The 17,358-nt window shown below is 40.1% G+C and overlaps 2 protein-coding genes across 3 annotated transcripts in view; one reads left to right on the top strand and one right to left on the bottom strand.

Moving 5' to 3' along the window:
* Positions 1–15,991, top strand: part of LOC122405069 (facilitated trehalose transporter Tret1-like) — a 33,761-nt gene extending 17,770 nt beyond the window's left edge. Inside the window, exons 1-6 of one of the 2 annotated variants that reach the window (XM_043409557.1) lie at positions 2,921–3,991; positions 6,929–7,054; positions 10,983–11,106; positions 12,132–12,305; positions 13,173–13,552; positions 13,713–15,991. In XM_043409557.1, coding sequence (XP_043265492.1) covers positions 3,908–3,991; positions 6,929–7,054; positions 10,983–11,106; positions 12,132–12,305; positions 13,173–13,552; positions 13,713–14,297 — 1,473 coding nt within the window. In that variant the 5' untranslated portion in view covers positions 2,921–3,907 and the 3' untranslated portion in view covers positions 14,298–15,991. Of the gene's footprint in view, positions 1–2,920; positions 3,992–6,928; positions 7,055–10,982; positions 11,107–12,131; positions 12,306–13,172; positions 13,553–13,712 lie in introns of those variants that run through there. The other variant, XM_043409556.1, reaches the window with a different exon arrangement.
* The window catches only part of LOC122405072 (RING-box protein 2), a 47,725-nt gene extending 30,716 nt beyond the window's left edge, over positions 1–17,009 (bottom strand). Inside the window, exon 1 of the mRNA XM_043409559.1 lies at positions 16,665–17,009. Within this exon, the coding sequence (XP_043265494.1) occupies positions 16,665–16,818 (154 nt within the window). The 5' untranslated portion in view covers positions 16,819–17,009. The remainder of the gene's footprint in view (positions 1–16,664) is intronic.
* Between the last annotated feature and the right edge of the window lie 349 nt (positions 17,010–17,358).

Below are 17,358 nucleotides of genomic sequence, written 5' to 3'. Positions count from 1 at the left end.
CGCGATCAGCGGCACGTTGCTTCGTTCCTCGCATTATGAAAGCTCGCGTCTCGCTAGATTCGATCTCTTTTCCTGGTCGAACATTATTTCGCGCGATCACGAATCCGTGAACTCGTTGTTTGTCACTACGCTGGGTCAACGCTTTTCTTTTTAGACCATTGGAAACACTGCGCGACCTGAACTTTGTTCCGGGTATCTATTCTCGTACCCGCGTTGAAATTCATAAGTCGTATTTAGATTTATTTTATTTAGCGCCTCAACCTTGCCAATTTATTTATTTATTCAGCATGCGGGATGTACCAGAGTATATATTTACATTGCGCGAATTTTTTAACACCTTATCGAAAAGTTCGTTGCTCCGGTTCTCGGGCAATCTCGGCCATCGGGGGTGTACTTTGGCTACGGAAGAGTAAAATGGTCGAACGAGCTTAATCGTGCCTTCGAAAAAGGGAGGAAAATGTCAGCTTGCTATGGTCTTCTCATTTGGGGGATGACATATATTCAACCACTATTTCAAAAACTTATGATGCACCGTTACTGCCATTTTAAAACTATATTTTTGTCGAACAACTAAAACTTCGATGAAAATTTCCGAAAATAAACTGGTAATTGTTGGTTAATCGCGATGCAATCGGGTGACGAGGCGCGATAAATTAGATTTCTAGCGATTTCGTTCTGATCACGATGCCACGTGTCACATTTCCGACGGGAATAAATAAATTACCGTCGGCTAACGGAACGAGAAAGAATGGTTCGTACGAATGGGTGGACGGATGGACGAGGGTGTGGGTCGACGAACGGAGGGAGACAATACGTAAATAAGCTACGTAGACACGCGTAAGAAAACGAGACGGAACCCGAACAATACGTATGGTTGATCTGGCGCGTGTTTCGTCGGAAGAAACAATTGTGGGAAACAAAAGATGAATGCATGAATGCATGCATACATTCGTGTACGCCTATACTCGGCTGCTGCGCCGACCTTGCGCACTTCTGATAATAACCGACCACTCGACTTCTTTCCTCGTACATCGATGACGTTTATGCCAGAGACATTTGCAAACTATATTAAACAATTAATGCTATTAATCGATCCGCCGATCGCTCGAAATTCACTCTCGATTCCTCGACCCTTGAATGCTATCTAATATGGCTGCCATCACGCTCGACTGGAGAACAATTTTACCAAAGTAATGATACTAGAAGTAAACTTTAAGAAATATTTCCCGTTAATTAACACTTTTTAGTGTTATAGTTCGTAGTTTTTAATTTATAAATCTGTAGAACCTGTTGAGGGCTATTTTATGACCCAGACTTCTAAATTCTAATAAGCTCTGCGTTCATTCCAGTAATTTCGCTTGGTGTAGCCCGTGTCATAACTCCTTCAGAAGCGAGGAATAATTCGCCTTCGTAAATCGCTCGAAATTGCTACCAGAAATCTTCCATTTTAACAAAATTTGTTGGATAACGCGACAGGGAGCACGCACGGATCTGAGAAGACTCAGACTTTGCAAGGCCAGGATTAAACGAAGGCATCTGGTACGCGCTCACAATCGTGCTGCAAATTGTGACTTCAGGTGATAGGAAAACGCGTGAATTTACATTTCTATTTATGCACAACGACTGATTTTCGCAACAACTTAAACCTTCGAGCCGGTTTTCCTTGTCCCTTAACGCGTCAATTACCATGGTGATCGTTGGTGACCAATGCTTCAAACTTACAAATCGTTTACGATGATAGCAATCCTAATATTCGTAAAATTTTAAATAACTAGTTTAAGTTTATTTTGTTTCGTTCGTTAATTATTAATTACGATTCGGCAAAGGAATGATACTTCCATACATTTGCATCATTAAAGATATCGAATGCTCCTATTTATTAGATTAATAGTTTGATTAATTACTGGTAGATAACCCTAAGAACTGCGACGTTCGGAAAGATACGAAAGATTCGCTCGATGTTCAACCTGTTAACCTGTCCTCATATTTAATACCGATAACTGAAATTAGGTTGTGTAATTTGAGCATGTGTCGAAATGCTTTATCTGGTTCGGAATTTATTCTTAATAACGCACGGTCATAAACTACCGAAATTTATTATCTGTCACTTAACCCAAAAGGAATATTTACTTAACCCATTAAGTACGTCACAGTTAGAGGGCATTCAAATAAATATATTTTCATCAGGTTTCGAACGACACACTCTTACTGTCTCAGAGTTTATACCCTGCATCTTCGAAACATTTTTCCATATAATGAACGGGTTCTTTCATCGTAAACAATTCTAAAACACGTAAGTTTGATAAGGTGACCACCATGGCGATCAACGTGCCAAGATTCACGGATTTAGAAATTATTCTATCGATGGTTCGTCTCTTTTCGATCCGCAAAAGATAGTCGGTTCTTTTGCCCGGCAGACAGGAAAAGAAGAGCGGCTCCTAGCTCCGACAAAGACGATTACGCAACGCGAAAGAAGGTCGCGAGTGAGATCGGACGTTGACGACGAACTTTTCCGCGTGTATTCGACGCGCAACGCGTTCGGGCTATGCCGTCGAATTTTAATTTGAAACATTTTGATTCATCGACAGCAACACCACGACTCCCTTGGCGCGATATTTCCGGCCTTCTCGATCACACGCCCAACAGGTTCTCGCGGTTGCAATTTTCGACGTGTCTACCCCTCCCCTGCGTCATCCCCAGCCAGCACTTTTGTCTCCTCGTCTCACGAAACCGATCCAACGTATTGCACTTACTCGTCGCATGATTTATCTCCTTTCCCCTTTCGTTTCGTCTGTACCTGATTTTCCGGTTTCCTTATTTTCGTGTTGCATATACAGGGTGGGAAGGTACAATCGGGAAGGGGATGATTCTGCTAAAATAGGTTCTGCAAGTCGTACTCGAAAACTTTGTTCTTGAATGGTGTCGTGAAAACAAGATGGAATATGGTTAAAAAATATCGTGTTACAGGATATTTAAATTGTGCAAGTTTAAAGAACTTTACTGTAAGAGGTCAGAAAAGTATTCCAACAACGACAGGGACTTATACTGGAGTTTCTGTTATAACTTCGCAACCCTTGTTCGAAAAACGTAAACAGTGGTATTTCGTAACAATTCTTAAAATTTGTTTTAAATACCCAAAACCGGTACTATTTCCTTTAGTTATCTCTCGGGGGGTTCGTGGAACATAAACAAACGATCGACAATTTCTATAACCTGGGTACCGAAATAGCATCAGTGTCTATTTCGATACGAGTATGCTGGCATAATATCGGTATGAAGTCCCACGGTGTGTAACAAAACGAGCATTCTGTCTTCCTGTGCGCGTATCGGTCGAGCAAGAAGGAAGGAATGGCACGAGTTACGCTCGCGCGTAGGGCCGCGTACGCGAAACGATCGCGCGCATACATACGCATACGTATAATCGTCCGATTCGCGGACGATGGATCCTCGCAACGAGGAAGGGAAGGGATAGAGTCGCGGCCCCCCAGCATCGTTCCCTATATAAGCAGAGAACCACCCGTCGGTCCACGAGTGTCAATAACGCGTCAATATTACACGGGAACGTCGTCGACGGGCGAAAATAATCAACAACAACAACAACCGACGTGGACAGGGAACGCGTTACGGCGATCGCGATCGAACGCGAGCGGGAAACGTCGTTCCGCCTAAGCACGCGCGATCCACTTCGATCCAATAAAATTAAATCGATATCGATCGACGCGAGGCGCGGGACCGTTCACAAGCTCGTTTCGTCTCGGGCGTAAGCGGGACGGGCCGACGCCTAAACGTAACGCGATAAAAAGAACCGAAATCGCGTACAATTGGTGACTACTCTCGACGTTTCTGCGAACGTTCCCGGCCCTGTTTCATTTCCTGCGATTGATTTGGCAGCCACTCACCCTCGACCATGAAGATTCTTATGCGAGCTGATACCCATGTGAACATCGAATTACCGGGCAACGCGCCAGTCGCTAAGTGCACCTTCACTCAGGTATCGACATTGTGTAATTTACGAGGACTTCTCGATCGGAACTGCCGGGCAACTTCGCGCTAGTGTTGCATATAAAGAGGCTCTCGTAGGCGCGAACGATTTATTGTCCGACGAATCGTACGTCCAATCGAAACGATTGCGGGGCCTCGCCCTACTGCCATCATTCCACGCTGGACAACCCTAAACACTTCATGATCTCTCCTTTCGTTTCTTTTTCCAGTTGTGATCCCGTATTCGAAATATGGCGGTACTTCGTATCAGAGATGGACAAAATTTTATTCGAGACGATTATTGAACAAATAATGCATCGAAACCTGTTTACCTTCGACAAAGATAGAAACCAACGTGTAGCAATGAAATTTTTAATTCTACTCGAAATCGTTGTTTTGAAAATTGTATCGAGGAAGAAATTTTGTCCATTCGTCGTCAATTTTTTTTCAAGCTTTCGTGAAACAAACACCATTTTCAACCTCGTTATTTTCAAGGTCCATGTCTTCGATATCTTCGATCACAGATATAAGATTGCAAATGTTGTTTATCCTTCATTCGTTATTCGAAATTTAATATCTTATTCATAGCAATGAATTATATTGTTTTTGAAAACTAACGATATTAAAAAGTGCTTGAGAAATTTTTGCTGTTCGTTCGATGTATTAGTGACACGTTTATCTTTAGCTGTTATTATCTATACGAACATGTTACAAACAACAACTAAGTAGTATACCAAAATATAAATCGTCGATAGCTTCTTATGTAACATCTTACGAATATACAGGATGCTTCGGAAATAGATCGTCAAACTTTGTTCGCGTATTCTACTCTCCTAAAGGTTGAAAACTGACGACATAAACATATGTTTGGAAACTCCCATTTCGAGATATAAATAGTGTTTGTTCGTCTAGAAATTTGATACGAATAGAGTATCGAATTCATACGTTGAATTACGAGCACTGTTAACACCATTTCCCGTTAGAAAACGACTCTCGTTAAATAAGACAACGTATATCGTGATAAATCAGTTTCTGTCTAAGCGTTTGATAATTAAGAGTCTCGTTAGGATGGCTCATTTTTCTGGAACGTATTATCGTAACGGAATAATTTTCAGCAAATTTCTTCAATTAAAACTTCCAGATCTATGTGTCAATATGATATTTTTCAAGCACCCTGCATAGTCATAAGAAACGACTTATTAAACGTTATTGATCCACACAATAAGAGTATAATTTAGTCTAGAATAAAAATTGCGTTAACAATAGAGCAACATGTGCAAGCGTGACAATGGAGTAACACGATGAGTCGCGGATCAAAGAAAAATATTTAAAAAATATATTCGATAACAAAACAACACGTTACATAATTTCCTTTGCTCTTATTTGCTCGGATCGTCTAGAATACAAAACAATCGCTTTTAATTAGACTTTCAGAGCAGTTTAAAATTTCACGTTATCAATAAAACAGGTTAAAATTTGTTTCTCTATTGTTAAAAGTTTTTATTCCAGGTTAAATTACACTATTATTCTGAAACTATTTAATTTAGCATTTAATACAGTTTGAAAAAAAGGGTTGCCTGTTACAAAGTCAAGTTCATTTATTCCGCAAGCAATATTCAATTTTACTTATTTACAGTAGTTTTCCTGACGAGTTCTCGGTCGAATGGATCATTTATCCTTCATCTTACGCTTGAGTAACCACCGATCGTCCTTTCGTATCGAGTATCTCTGAATCTACCGGCTATCCAAGCTTGCAGTTCATTTTTTTAAACATTCGAGACCGACATATTATTACGAGACTATCCCCACTAGTCGTCAACATTTTTGCAATTTTGTTCTGACCCGCATGTTACGTCATTGATTAAATAAACGGGATTCTGCGTGACTCATACCTTGAGTTATCGATTTTGGACGCGTATCAGTGACCGATACATTTTGCTATAATTATCATCCAAATTTCTATTCAACTCACACTACACTGAATCTGCCGCAAGACAAAGCATACCGACTATTAGAATGACATTGGTGACTACCCATTGATAGAACGTGAGCACTTCCGGTGTCGTAGCACCGATCGGAAGTCTAGGCGCCATATACGCGCCACGGCCTCGCGACAGATTCAATGCCCCACATAGTAGAGGAAATTCTTTACAAATCTGTCGCCATAAATTAACAAAAATTTATTTCCTCGATCCGTGTGTAACAGTTCGTTAAAATGATACTTTCATATATTGGACACGAATTTTCTGCGTTCCCCTAACGATGGTGCTCCAAAATGGCCGTCCACAAAGGGTCAAAGGGTTCGTGTGTTCGTAACTCTGAATCAGAGACGAGCAATATGTTGCAATCCGATTACAACAAGATTATATGTAATTACACAATAATTACACGATAATTAACTAGCTTTTACATGCTTATAATTATAATATTTTACTGCTCGAAGACTTATAAATCTTTCGCTCCAGAAATGTTTTTTTATATAACCCTTGTTGAAGACTGATGAGTTTGCCTATTTAATGAATTAGAAATCTGCTACTATTATATTTACGAACTATATAGTATAGCAAAATATGATCTAAAGATGGTGTAGGTTAATTCTGGCTAGTGTACTATGATTATTACTCCTATTATTCTATTTAATAGGAGCCACGATTTTAACCCTTTGTGGACTCGACAATCTTTTGACTAATGTTGTAGCTTCTGATGTTACAATTCGATTCAAACATCTGACAATAATTTAATCGACTTTTAGACAGAAAATTCAATATTCGATTATTGAATCCTCTTCGATGTAGTTATATGAAAGAAGACAAATATGTTAAACAGAATAAAAAGCCAGAGCTACCCGTTGCAGAATATTTAAAAAAATACCATACGAATTACAAGTAAAAATAGCTAAATCGACGAAGAAATAGGAAAGTTAACGTTCGATTCGATCGTTTTTCAGGTGCTGGCCGCCCTCTCGGTGTCGATGGGTTCCATGGTGGTCGGTTACTCCAGTTCCTTCACATCTCCGGGCTTGGTGTCCATGCGGGACAACGCCACGGCCACGTTCGAAGTCACGAAGGAAATTGTAAGTGAAAAAATGCACGCCCGGGGATAGATCGGAACGCGGTTGTATATCGAGATACGCGTCCGCGTAAATCGCGAGCCCCGCGAATCCCCTCGTGACCACGTTGTTTCCAAACAAACGTGCTTCGATGGGATGCCGTAATCTCGTAAACGTTACGGCGAAACGAGAAACAACGTTATCCGGATTTTCTTGCTATCCGGTCAAGGTCCTACGATCGGTAACGAGGCACGTTTGTTTGGAACGTTTCCCAATTTATGCGATCCTCCGAGACACGCGTCGTCTTCGATAACGAGCTCGATCTTCCTTTTCGCCGACAAAGGCACCGTACAGGTGTAGACGTCGCTTTTCGAGCGATAAAAGTCACGGTGCACACCAGGTGTTGCAAAGGCCTTCAATACTTTGTCAATTTTAATTTCAAGTGTAGTTTCTCATGTACACTTTCGTATATTGCATATCATTCTTCCTTTTTTTTTATCGTAGTATCTTGACATATTATTATGATTAAAAACAGGGTCCCAAAACGATATTTTTAACGTCGCTTTTTAAACGGTGAAAGTCACGGTGCACACCAGGTGTTGCAAAGGCCTTAAATACTTTGTCAATTTGAATTTCAAGTTTTGTTTTCCATTTCCACTTTCGTATATTGCATATCATTCTTTCTTTTTTTTATCATAGTATCTTTATACTTTATTATAATACTTTGTCAATTTCAATTTCAAGTTTTGTTTTCCATTTCCATTTTCGTATATTGCATATCATTCTTTCTTTTTTTTATCATAGTATCTTTATACTTTATTATAATACTTTGTCAATTTCAATTTCAAGTTTTGTTTTCCATTTCCATTTTCGTATATTGCATGCCTTTTTTGCTTTTTTTTATCATAGTATCTTTACATATTATTATAATTAGAAACAGGGTACCAAAACAATACTTTTGTATAGAAACTGAAAACATTGGAGAACAAATTTTGTTAGCCCCTGAATGGGAAGCCATCCACACATGTACGACCTGTGGCGCACGCCGTGTTAAATATTAATATAAGATTCGTGACCCCGTTTCGGTGCATCCTTGCAAATCTATCGCGACTTCTACGAATATTACTCACTTCGAACATTCTACAACCTCGATACTCGTACAGTAGTCGCAACGTTTCGGAGATTCGTTCTTGTAACGGTGCCGATTTTCGATCTTGAAGCGAGGAATTACTGTACGGCGAACGTTCGATATTGGAAAGGGTCAATGGATGATTAAAACTTTAACCTCGAATGCGTCAATGGTAGTCGACGGTGGTCGGAGGCGCGATGTTTCGATTACGACACCGTTGGTCCAGCAAGCAGCCATTGGCTGGCCGCGCCTCGGCGACAACGGCGCGCGATTGGCTTCCTTGGCTGCACCAGCTACACTCTGTCGCAACCTTCGACGACCGATACCCGTGACGAGGTTTAATCGACTTCTCGTTTCCGTGTTCTCTCTCTTGCTCCGCGACTCTTGTCTTTCAGGCACGTTACTCGTCGTACGCGTTTTAACGATTTCCTTCCTTCCATGACATTTCCTTTCTTCTTCCCGCGAGCTTATTTATATTCGAAGGACGACGCGCGATCGGTGGTACGATCTTTTAGTCTCGAACGAGCGGTTCGGCGATTTACCGCGCGCCGTTCATCATTGTCGCTCGCGGGGACGCCTGTTGCAAGCCATTTTATTCGCGATAAAGAATAACGAATAAACCGCGAGACAGAGACGTGAACGTTCTTTGGTTCGCAAGAACGACTAAAATTATGCACACGATAATGTACAGAAGCTCTTGGTGCAAACTATCCAATTATTATAGAGTTGGGCAAATTTATTCGTGAGAAGGAATAACGAATAAATCATAAAATAAAAATATAAACGTTCTTTGGTTCGTAAGAACAACTAATATGCAGGTTATTCTAAACTCAGTTTACTCTAAACTTTCACAGAAGAAAAGTTTATTCGTAATAAAGAATAACGAATAAACCACGAGATACTGACATAAATATTTTTTGGTTCGCAAGAACAAATAAAATTATGCTCACAATAATACACAGAGCCACTTGACGTAGACTATCCAATTATTATAGAGTTGGGCAAATCTTATTCCTTATTTTGAGAAGGAATAACGAATAATAAAATAAAAGCCTAAACTTTCTTTGGTCCGTTACAACTAAAATACTGAACACAATAATATACAGGATGTTTGATTTTAATCTGCAAACTATACAAAAAATGGTTCACGTGCGAATCGAATGATTTTGAGGAGGGCATAATCTGGTGTAATTAGTTTTTCTGTGAAAGGACGCGTGAAGGTCGCACGAAGGCGACATACCTTTTGCAATTATATAATTTTTAATGCGCCAACGGATGCAGATCATTATTTCTTATAAAAAAATGTTGAGCTATTTATGTCGAGAAATCTTTTGTTTGGAAGATATTCTAATTTCAATATCGTGAAGTGGCGCAACCTGGCTGCTTTTACATTTTCCATGCAACTACCACTTTATTAGCGATTTGTCGGCATAAATAGCAGAATACTTTTTTTTCCAAGCGATACAGAAACATCCTGTGCAAGACATAAATTTAAAAATTCATGAATATATTACGATTTTATGGGTCAAATCGTTATTCCTTAAGCGCTAATAAATCTGTAGCGTTCTTCGAACCAGATTTGTTTGAATACTAATTCACTCCTTATTTGAAAAGTAAATGAATGTGATTAACAAGTGCCGCCAATCGAGCGGTATTCGTCTCTGGAAAATTTATCGTAATTCAGCAATAATTTTTATTCAACGACCAAGCCGATCATTCTGAGTTTCTCAATTACTATATTAGTAGTCATAACGCTTAACGTTTACTCTATATTGTAACGATTGAAAAATTACAGTAAAAAACTTGCAAAATACCAAAGATAACAACTTCATTCTCAACTCTAAAGAACATTAATTAGAAACCCATTGGTTTTTATTAGGAATGAATTACTTCACTGTATTCGTTATCTCGAAAAGTTTATTCAAATAATTATTCTAAGAATTCACTCGCATAACGCCCAACTCCACTATTAAAATTGCACACAAAAGCTAATTAACAAGTTTTGTTGCTCTCATAACCGATTGACGATTTGATAATAATAGGAATGAATTACTATTCACTGTATTCTTTATCTCGAAAAGTTTATTGAAATAATTATTCTAAGAATTCGCTCGAATAACGCCCCAACTCTACATTTAAAAATTGCACAGAAAAGCTAATTAACAAATTTTGTTTCTCTCACAATTGATTGGCGATTTGATAGTATTAATGGTTTCTATAGAAAAAACAATCTTATTGTATTTAATCGCGGTTCTGCTATGTGGACTCATCGACGAGGCTTATCTAACATATCTTGCCTTAGACGTGACGCTATTAATTGTTTCATGAATCTGTTAAACTAATTATGTACTAATGAACTATCGAGTAATTGGAGATTGTTCAACGAATCATTACTAGTGTTACGTCTAAGACAAGATCTCTTAGTTAAAGCCTCAATAATGAGTTCGACTAGAAGATACCGGAAGAATCACACTAATATTGTTTATTGTATGTAAAATATTATTTATCACGTTAAACAGAATTTGTTTAAATGCAATAAGGCCCTCTGAAAGACTGTTTATAGAGACATCGCAAACACAGAGATTTATAATTTTACGTCAATAAATAATATAATCGGAGCGCAAATAAAAATAAAAAAAACGCGGTAAAAATACTATTATTAAGCATAGCCTAAAGACATTTAATTGATTCGAAATTTCATAAGTCGACGCATAAAAATTTAAACGTCACGGATAAATAAATGTTCGTTTTGTTGGTTATCTATTACTCGAATAAAATTGTCAGACTCCCACAGACGATCGTGACGGAAAGTTCTGATTTCAGGGCATGTGGATAGGATCGATCATGCCTTTGAGTGCACTGTTCGGAGGTATAGCTGGTGGCCCGTGCATCGAGTACCTTGGAAGAAGAAACACCATCCTGGCCACTGCTTTGCCGTTCATCGCAGGTACGATCACGTTTTTTCTCCGAAAGGTACGCGCGAAGGCTGTTATTCGATGGTCACTTACGCGTCGAGCGAATTCATAATCACCTCAACCGATTCCCTCATTGTTCATTCCACTTAAGTCCTCAAAATCCCAATTGTTAGCATCTAAACGTATACGAAACCTCCTCCATTTAGATTACGAATATAAGGGTATCTTCTTAAAAAGGGCCATTTTTAGGGATTCGAATAATCGTAGACGATCGAAACATATTGTTACGGGCGGACCGTTAGCTGCGAATCTTCCTTTGTTTAGCAGCTACGTGTCTGACTCTTTGGATCAAGGATATTACGTCGATACTATTTATACTAATTTCACGAAGGCACTCGATAGAATCGATCATACGGTATTAACATTGAAACTGTCCAACATGAGATTATGTGGAAATATTTTAAATTGGATAGGCAGTTGCAGTCAACAAGTTCAATAAGATCTCTGGATTCAATTAGACATCGATCCCAGTCATCTTTCCATAGTCTTACGTCTTTTAAGCTAGGCTATAGACTCAGTCCAATCGCCTGGTCTCATCACTGCCACTCACTTCTCCACACTCGAACCACTCTGTCTCAAGGATCTTATTGACTCTTTAGACGCGATTTCCAATTGCGTCTCTTCGGTTAATAATTCTTTTTTAAACAATCTTAGATCATAGATCACTTTTCCATAATTATCGTATGCTAAACCACAAGGTCCTCGCTTAGGTGCCTTATTATTCACAATATTCATTAATGATATTTTTAGTTCCTATTATTTGCTGACGATCAAAAAATATATAAAAATTCAATATCCAAGTCTGACTGGATAGATCTACAATCTGAACATTGTAAATTATAATTTTTATCTCAATTTATATTTGAGTAACGCCCGATTAATACGAATATATTTTTAGTAAAAGATAAATTTGTTTCGAACAATTTTTTCATTCGTTCGGTAAGAATGATGTTCGATCGATCGATCAATTAATGACCGATCTGCGTTTCAATTGCAGCTTGGCTGTTGATCGCGCTTGCAACGAACGTAGCGATGGTCCTGGTTGGTCGAGCTCTTTGCGGCTTTTGCGTTGGCATTGCCTCGTTGTCGCTGCCAGTATATCTGGGGGAAACTATACAGGCCGAAGTAAGAGGTACCTTAGGCCTATTACCAACCGCCTTTGGTAACACAGGTAAGCATTCGTTATTTTCTGTTCTCAGAAAATTTTATTTCCAAACGACAAATAAAAATTTCAGATTCGAAAAGCGTGGAATTCGTTAAGGGATCTTTTGCACCCCTTGCCTCTAAGAGGCTCTAAAACTAACGTATCTCAATTTTAATTAAATTTCGTAAACTATTCTCAAATATTTAAATGTTCAGTAAAAGTTAGTTTAATTAATCTGACATTTTTATTCGTTATTGGGGAATAAAATTTGCCCCACTCCGCCTGTTCTTCCTTTTTCTTTGAAAATGTGTTTTACTGTCAGGATTGTGCAATATTTTGTTCGAGCAATATAACTAATAAAATCGAGGAAAATGTGACCGTTAAAAATAGTTGTCCCATACTGTAAATTTACCGAACAATAGAAATATGTCGATCCAATCAGTAGTTTGACGTTTTCACTTAACGAATATTTACGTTCGTCAATGTTTCGACTTTAAGCATCGATCTTTCGTTTAAAAGATGTCCAAGAAATGTAAACGTTTGACAAATGTCTTGCGAAACATAATCCTCTGATTTAAATTTACAATTTGCGTCTTTTGGACTTTGCGAAACGAGTCTTTTCTCTGTATAGCTCTGTTACGAGCAAAATCGTATCGTTGGATCGTTCTATTTGTACTTTCGCCATTGAAATATTTACAAAGAGACGTCGCTATAGCACATGACAGCGAAATCGAATGACGACTGCAGTTTACATTCAACGCGAATCCTTTGATGTACCGATACGACTCGAGAAACGATCGCGCCAGTTCGATGAACGTAAACGCACCCCGCTGGCATGGATTTTTAAATTGAAATGTATCTCTGATATTAAATTCTTTCGTTCGATCCATCCAGGAATTCTGGTGTGCTTCGTGGCGGGGATGTATATGAATTGGCGAAATCTCGCGTTGCTCGGCGCGAGTCTACCGATCCCGTTCATGATCCTGATGTTCATGATCCCCGAGACTCCCAGGTGGTACATCTCGAAGGGAAAGACGAAAAGGGCGCGAAAGTCGTTGCAATGGCTGCGTGGCAAAGACACAGACATCACCGAGGAATTGACGGCCGTTGAAAAGCTACACATCGAGAGCGAGAGGAACGTGTCGCAGGGCGCCTTCATGGAACTGTTCAAAAAGGGTCACCTGAAACCACTTCTCATCTCTCTGGGTCTCATGTTCTTCCAACAGTTGTCAGGAATCAACGCAGTCATATTTTACACCGTACAAATCTTCAAGGTAAGCCTAGAAAAGGTCTTAAACTTTTGTTCCTCGCTGCATTTGATTAAATTAAATTTAGATTATCGTACAATAGTATTGACATTGAATAGTAAACAATTCATAAAAACCAGAGGTTTTTCCCCCGTAAGTAAAATGAATAAATTTCTCTGCGTTTCAGGACGCGGGCAGCAGTATCGACGAGAACCTGTCCACCATTTTCGTGGGTATCGTGAACTTCATCTCGACGTTCGTCGCGGCGGCCGTGATAGACAAGCTGGGCAGAAAAATGCTGCTCTACATAAGCGGCGTCTCGATGTGCTTGACCCTGTTCACGTTCGGCGCGTTCTTCTACGTGAAGAACGTGGTGGAGGCGAACGTGTCGGAGTTCGGTTGGATACCGTTGTTGAGTCTGGTCGTTTACGTGATCGGGTTCTCCCTGGGATTCGGCCCGATCCCGTGGCTGATGATGGGCGAAATACTGCCAGTGAAGATCCGTGGCTCCGCGGCCAGCGTCGCGACAGCCTTCAACTGGACGTGCACGTTCGTCGTGACGAAGACCTACCAGGACATCGTCTCGGTATTCGGTACGCACGGCACGTTCTGGATGTTCGGCGTGATCGTGCTGGTCGGTTTCGTCTTCGTGATCTTCTGCGTGCCGGAGACGCGCGGCAGATCCCTCGAGGAGATCGAGAAGAGATTCGCCGGACCGGTGCGAAGAATGAGCGCGGTCGCAAACATGAAGCCCATGCCTATGGCTTGTTAACCGTTCCTCTACGCGTCGATGGGCAGCAAATCCAATCTGTTCGATCGGAGGGTAAATCGCGTCGACCCTTAACGGTCGTTCCACGATGCCTGTCGAACGACACGTATAGTTCCTTCTGCTGACAAGGACGCGCGAACGAGACGGTGAATTCTTCCTGTTGAAACTGGAGTCTGAACGTCCTCGATTTATTTTTCTCTCTCACTCCCCCGCCTCCTTCGCCCCCGTCCACGTACATTTCGTTTTCTGCCCCTGGTATCGCTCGTACAGGATCGACAAAACTCGAGACGGCGCGGACCTAACCTGACTCTCGAACGTTCGCCGGTGGGTGGAGGAGGAAGGCGGGACGAGGAGCGTCGTTGTCGGGCGTCTTCCGGTAGTTTGATTTCCTGTACTTACGAGAAGCAACGTAACGGATAGTCGAATGTCTAGCGAGAATGGTACGAACGATGAGACGCAAGATCGACGACGAGACGGAGAGGGGTCGTTGATGCGTCGCGTCGTAGTCGCATATTTTTGTTATTCGATAGTTTTACAGGGTCTACCTCAAGTTTTAGTACTTTTACGGAAGGTATACGCGTAGGTTAAGGACATGTGCGAATTATTTAATTTAGTATACGCGTGCGTAGGACGCGAGTACGGCGCACAAGCTGTGTTTACGGGAGATACGTATTCGTATACGCGAATACGCGTACCGCGTGTATAGGAATATGTGTACAGCGTCGAAGGAGGAAGGACAACGTTCCGCAAAGAACGTGTCCGGAAAGAACGGATGGTTCTTTACCATCGCGACAATAAATTTAAACGTCGACGAGCCAAACACTTATTCTTGTGTATCTCCGTCGATAACGGCCGTCGGGTTTGTACATACGTACCGATATTACCGATACGCGTCAACGGACAATTGCATCATCAACGAACGAATTAAATCGTAAGATATAGTTAAGAAACAGAGATACCAAAACAACACGCGTCTATTTTTTCAACGTCGAAACTGTTGTAACTGGCGAGCGAACAAACGTGATCGTAACAAGAAAAAGAAAAAAAGAAAAAAAAAAAAAATGCATGATCGATCTGTACCGAGGCACGACGAACGCTTCGTTTAACGTCGTATGCATGCGAAATCCTAGTTGTTTTTTTTTGTAACGCGACGGGGATACTTACTCGTTTAGTTTCCGTTTCGATTGGATCGGATTGAATCTCGATAGCACGTGCGACACCATCTACCCATTTTTTTTTCTCTCGTTTGTTTTGTTTTTGTCATGTAAGTATGGATGAAACGATGTATATCGTTGCCACGCCATTCTGAATCTCTGCTCTACAATGGGACAAGATAGCGTCACGAAACATTCCTATTGTACGGTTCAACGTACGATCTTCGACCAACGACGTCGCGAGCAATAAGTTTCCGTCGAAAAATGTGTTTCGTGCGTCAGAGCTCGGAACGCTCGAGTTACCTGCATTCGATCGGTAATGTCATCCGACTTCATATTTTTACCTTTGTATTACAGTTTCTATTTATCCGGCAATGATTTGTACCGCGTGCCTTGCGGGCATAATGGTGCTTGCCAAATTTATCAAAATTCGATGGAAATATGTTCGAAAACGTAATACTCGCGTTAAGTTTGTATGTAATTTATAAGTTATTAAAATCTAACGTTTATGACGACATTACTTCGATGTTTTTCGTTGTTTCATCCCATATCCCCCCATTCTTTGTCAATTTACTCATGCACAAGAATAAACGATCTTTATTAATGATTTATTAATGACCGATATTCTCTAACTATAACTTTATTATTACAAACATTATTGGTTGATCATTTCTGATTTCTCATAATACATACAGGATAAATCTGTTTATATCTTCTCTCTTGACATCGAACTACTAATTAAAACTATAAATTCACAGATAACCAAACATGTAGAATTAGGAATTTTTAAAGAAAAAGTACATCGAACAAGGATGAACTCGAGTAATAAATTGATGCTTTCGATCAAATAAAATCTAAATAAAAATGAAATTCGTAAAGTAACAAATACGATTTTCAACCGCTGTTAATTTTGTATCATCAAAAACGATGGGCTTTTTGACACGTAGTCGTAATTATTTCTGGCAATGCTAGAAGTATCATGCTATTTTTGAAAACCTCAAGATAGAAAATGCAATTCGCATAAATTGACTAAATGTAAACATTGCTTTCGTATTTCGTATTTTTGTCATTTTACGCATTTAATACATCGATAAAGTTTGGCCATTAAATTCCGAGACACTCGATACATCGAATACCAAAGGACGTCGTCTGTTTTTTAAATCGAATCGTTGACAATTAGCTTTCTAACCAATAAATCGTTTTAATAAGTGCTCACCCATTACTTGAACTCGGCAAATCGCACAAGTGTCACACTCTACGTCCCAGCTCCACATGGCCACAGCGTTCCATTTTTTCACAATAAACAGCTTGTCCGGCTTTAGATTATCGTTATCGCTACGATCACCGAAATCTTGCTCCGACTCAGCCATCTCGAGCTTTTAGGTTAGAAACAATAAAGTGATGCGAGGACCTCGAACAAAACAAATGCCAAACGTCGTTTGTCGCACTCGTCGCTGTTGTTCGACTGTACGCGCGTGTAATCAAACAATGTTAACAAGGAAAAGTTTTATTAAACGTTCCGACAATAGACTGCGCGTCGTTGTTAACAACATTCGTCCACACATAGATGGCTGCGTTTTGTTAGTTCGCAAAATGTCTACAGTGGCGCCACAAGACGTAACGCACATGCGGCACATGCCTAGAACCACAGTCGATGTATAGACGCAGACTGTATTTCCTTGCCAGACTTATTCCTGTAGTTCGATTTTGAGAATCGAAATGTTTGCTGATCACATAAAGATTCACCACGTATGCTCTTCCACAATCTTCATCTTTGGATGAGAATGGAAAGTCATTTTTCGTTACTACTTTGTCACCATACTCATCTGTAATTGTAATAGTAGTTTGTGTTTCAGCTGATACGCGAACCAAAATATGGTTGTTCCTGATCCGGTGTGTACTTCCAAGAC

Source organism: Colletes gigas, unplaced genomic scaffold (assembly GCF_013123115.1).
Source record: "Colletes gigas isolate AHSC1104 unplaced genomic scaffold, ASM1312311v1 Colletes_gigas_Sc00004, whole genome shotgun sequence".
In the NCBI taxonomy this organism is placed as follows: domain Eukaryota; kingdom Metazoa; phylum Arthropoda; class Insecta; order Hymenoptera; family Colletidae; genus Colletes; species Colletes gigas.
Note: the sequence above shows the minus strand (reverse complement) of the source record. Positions and strands in the feature narration are given on the sequence as shown.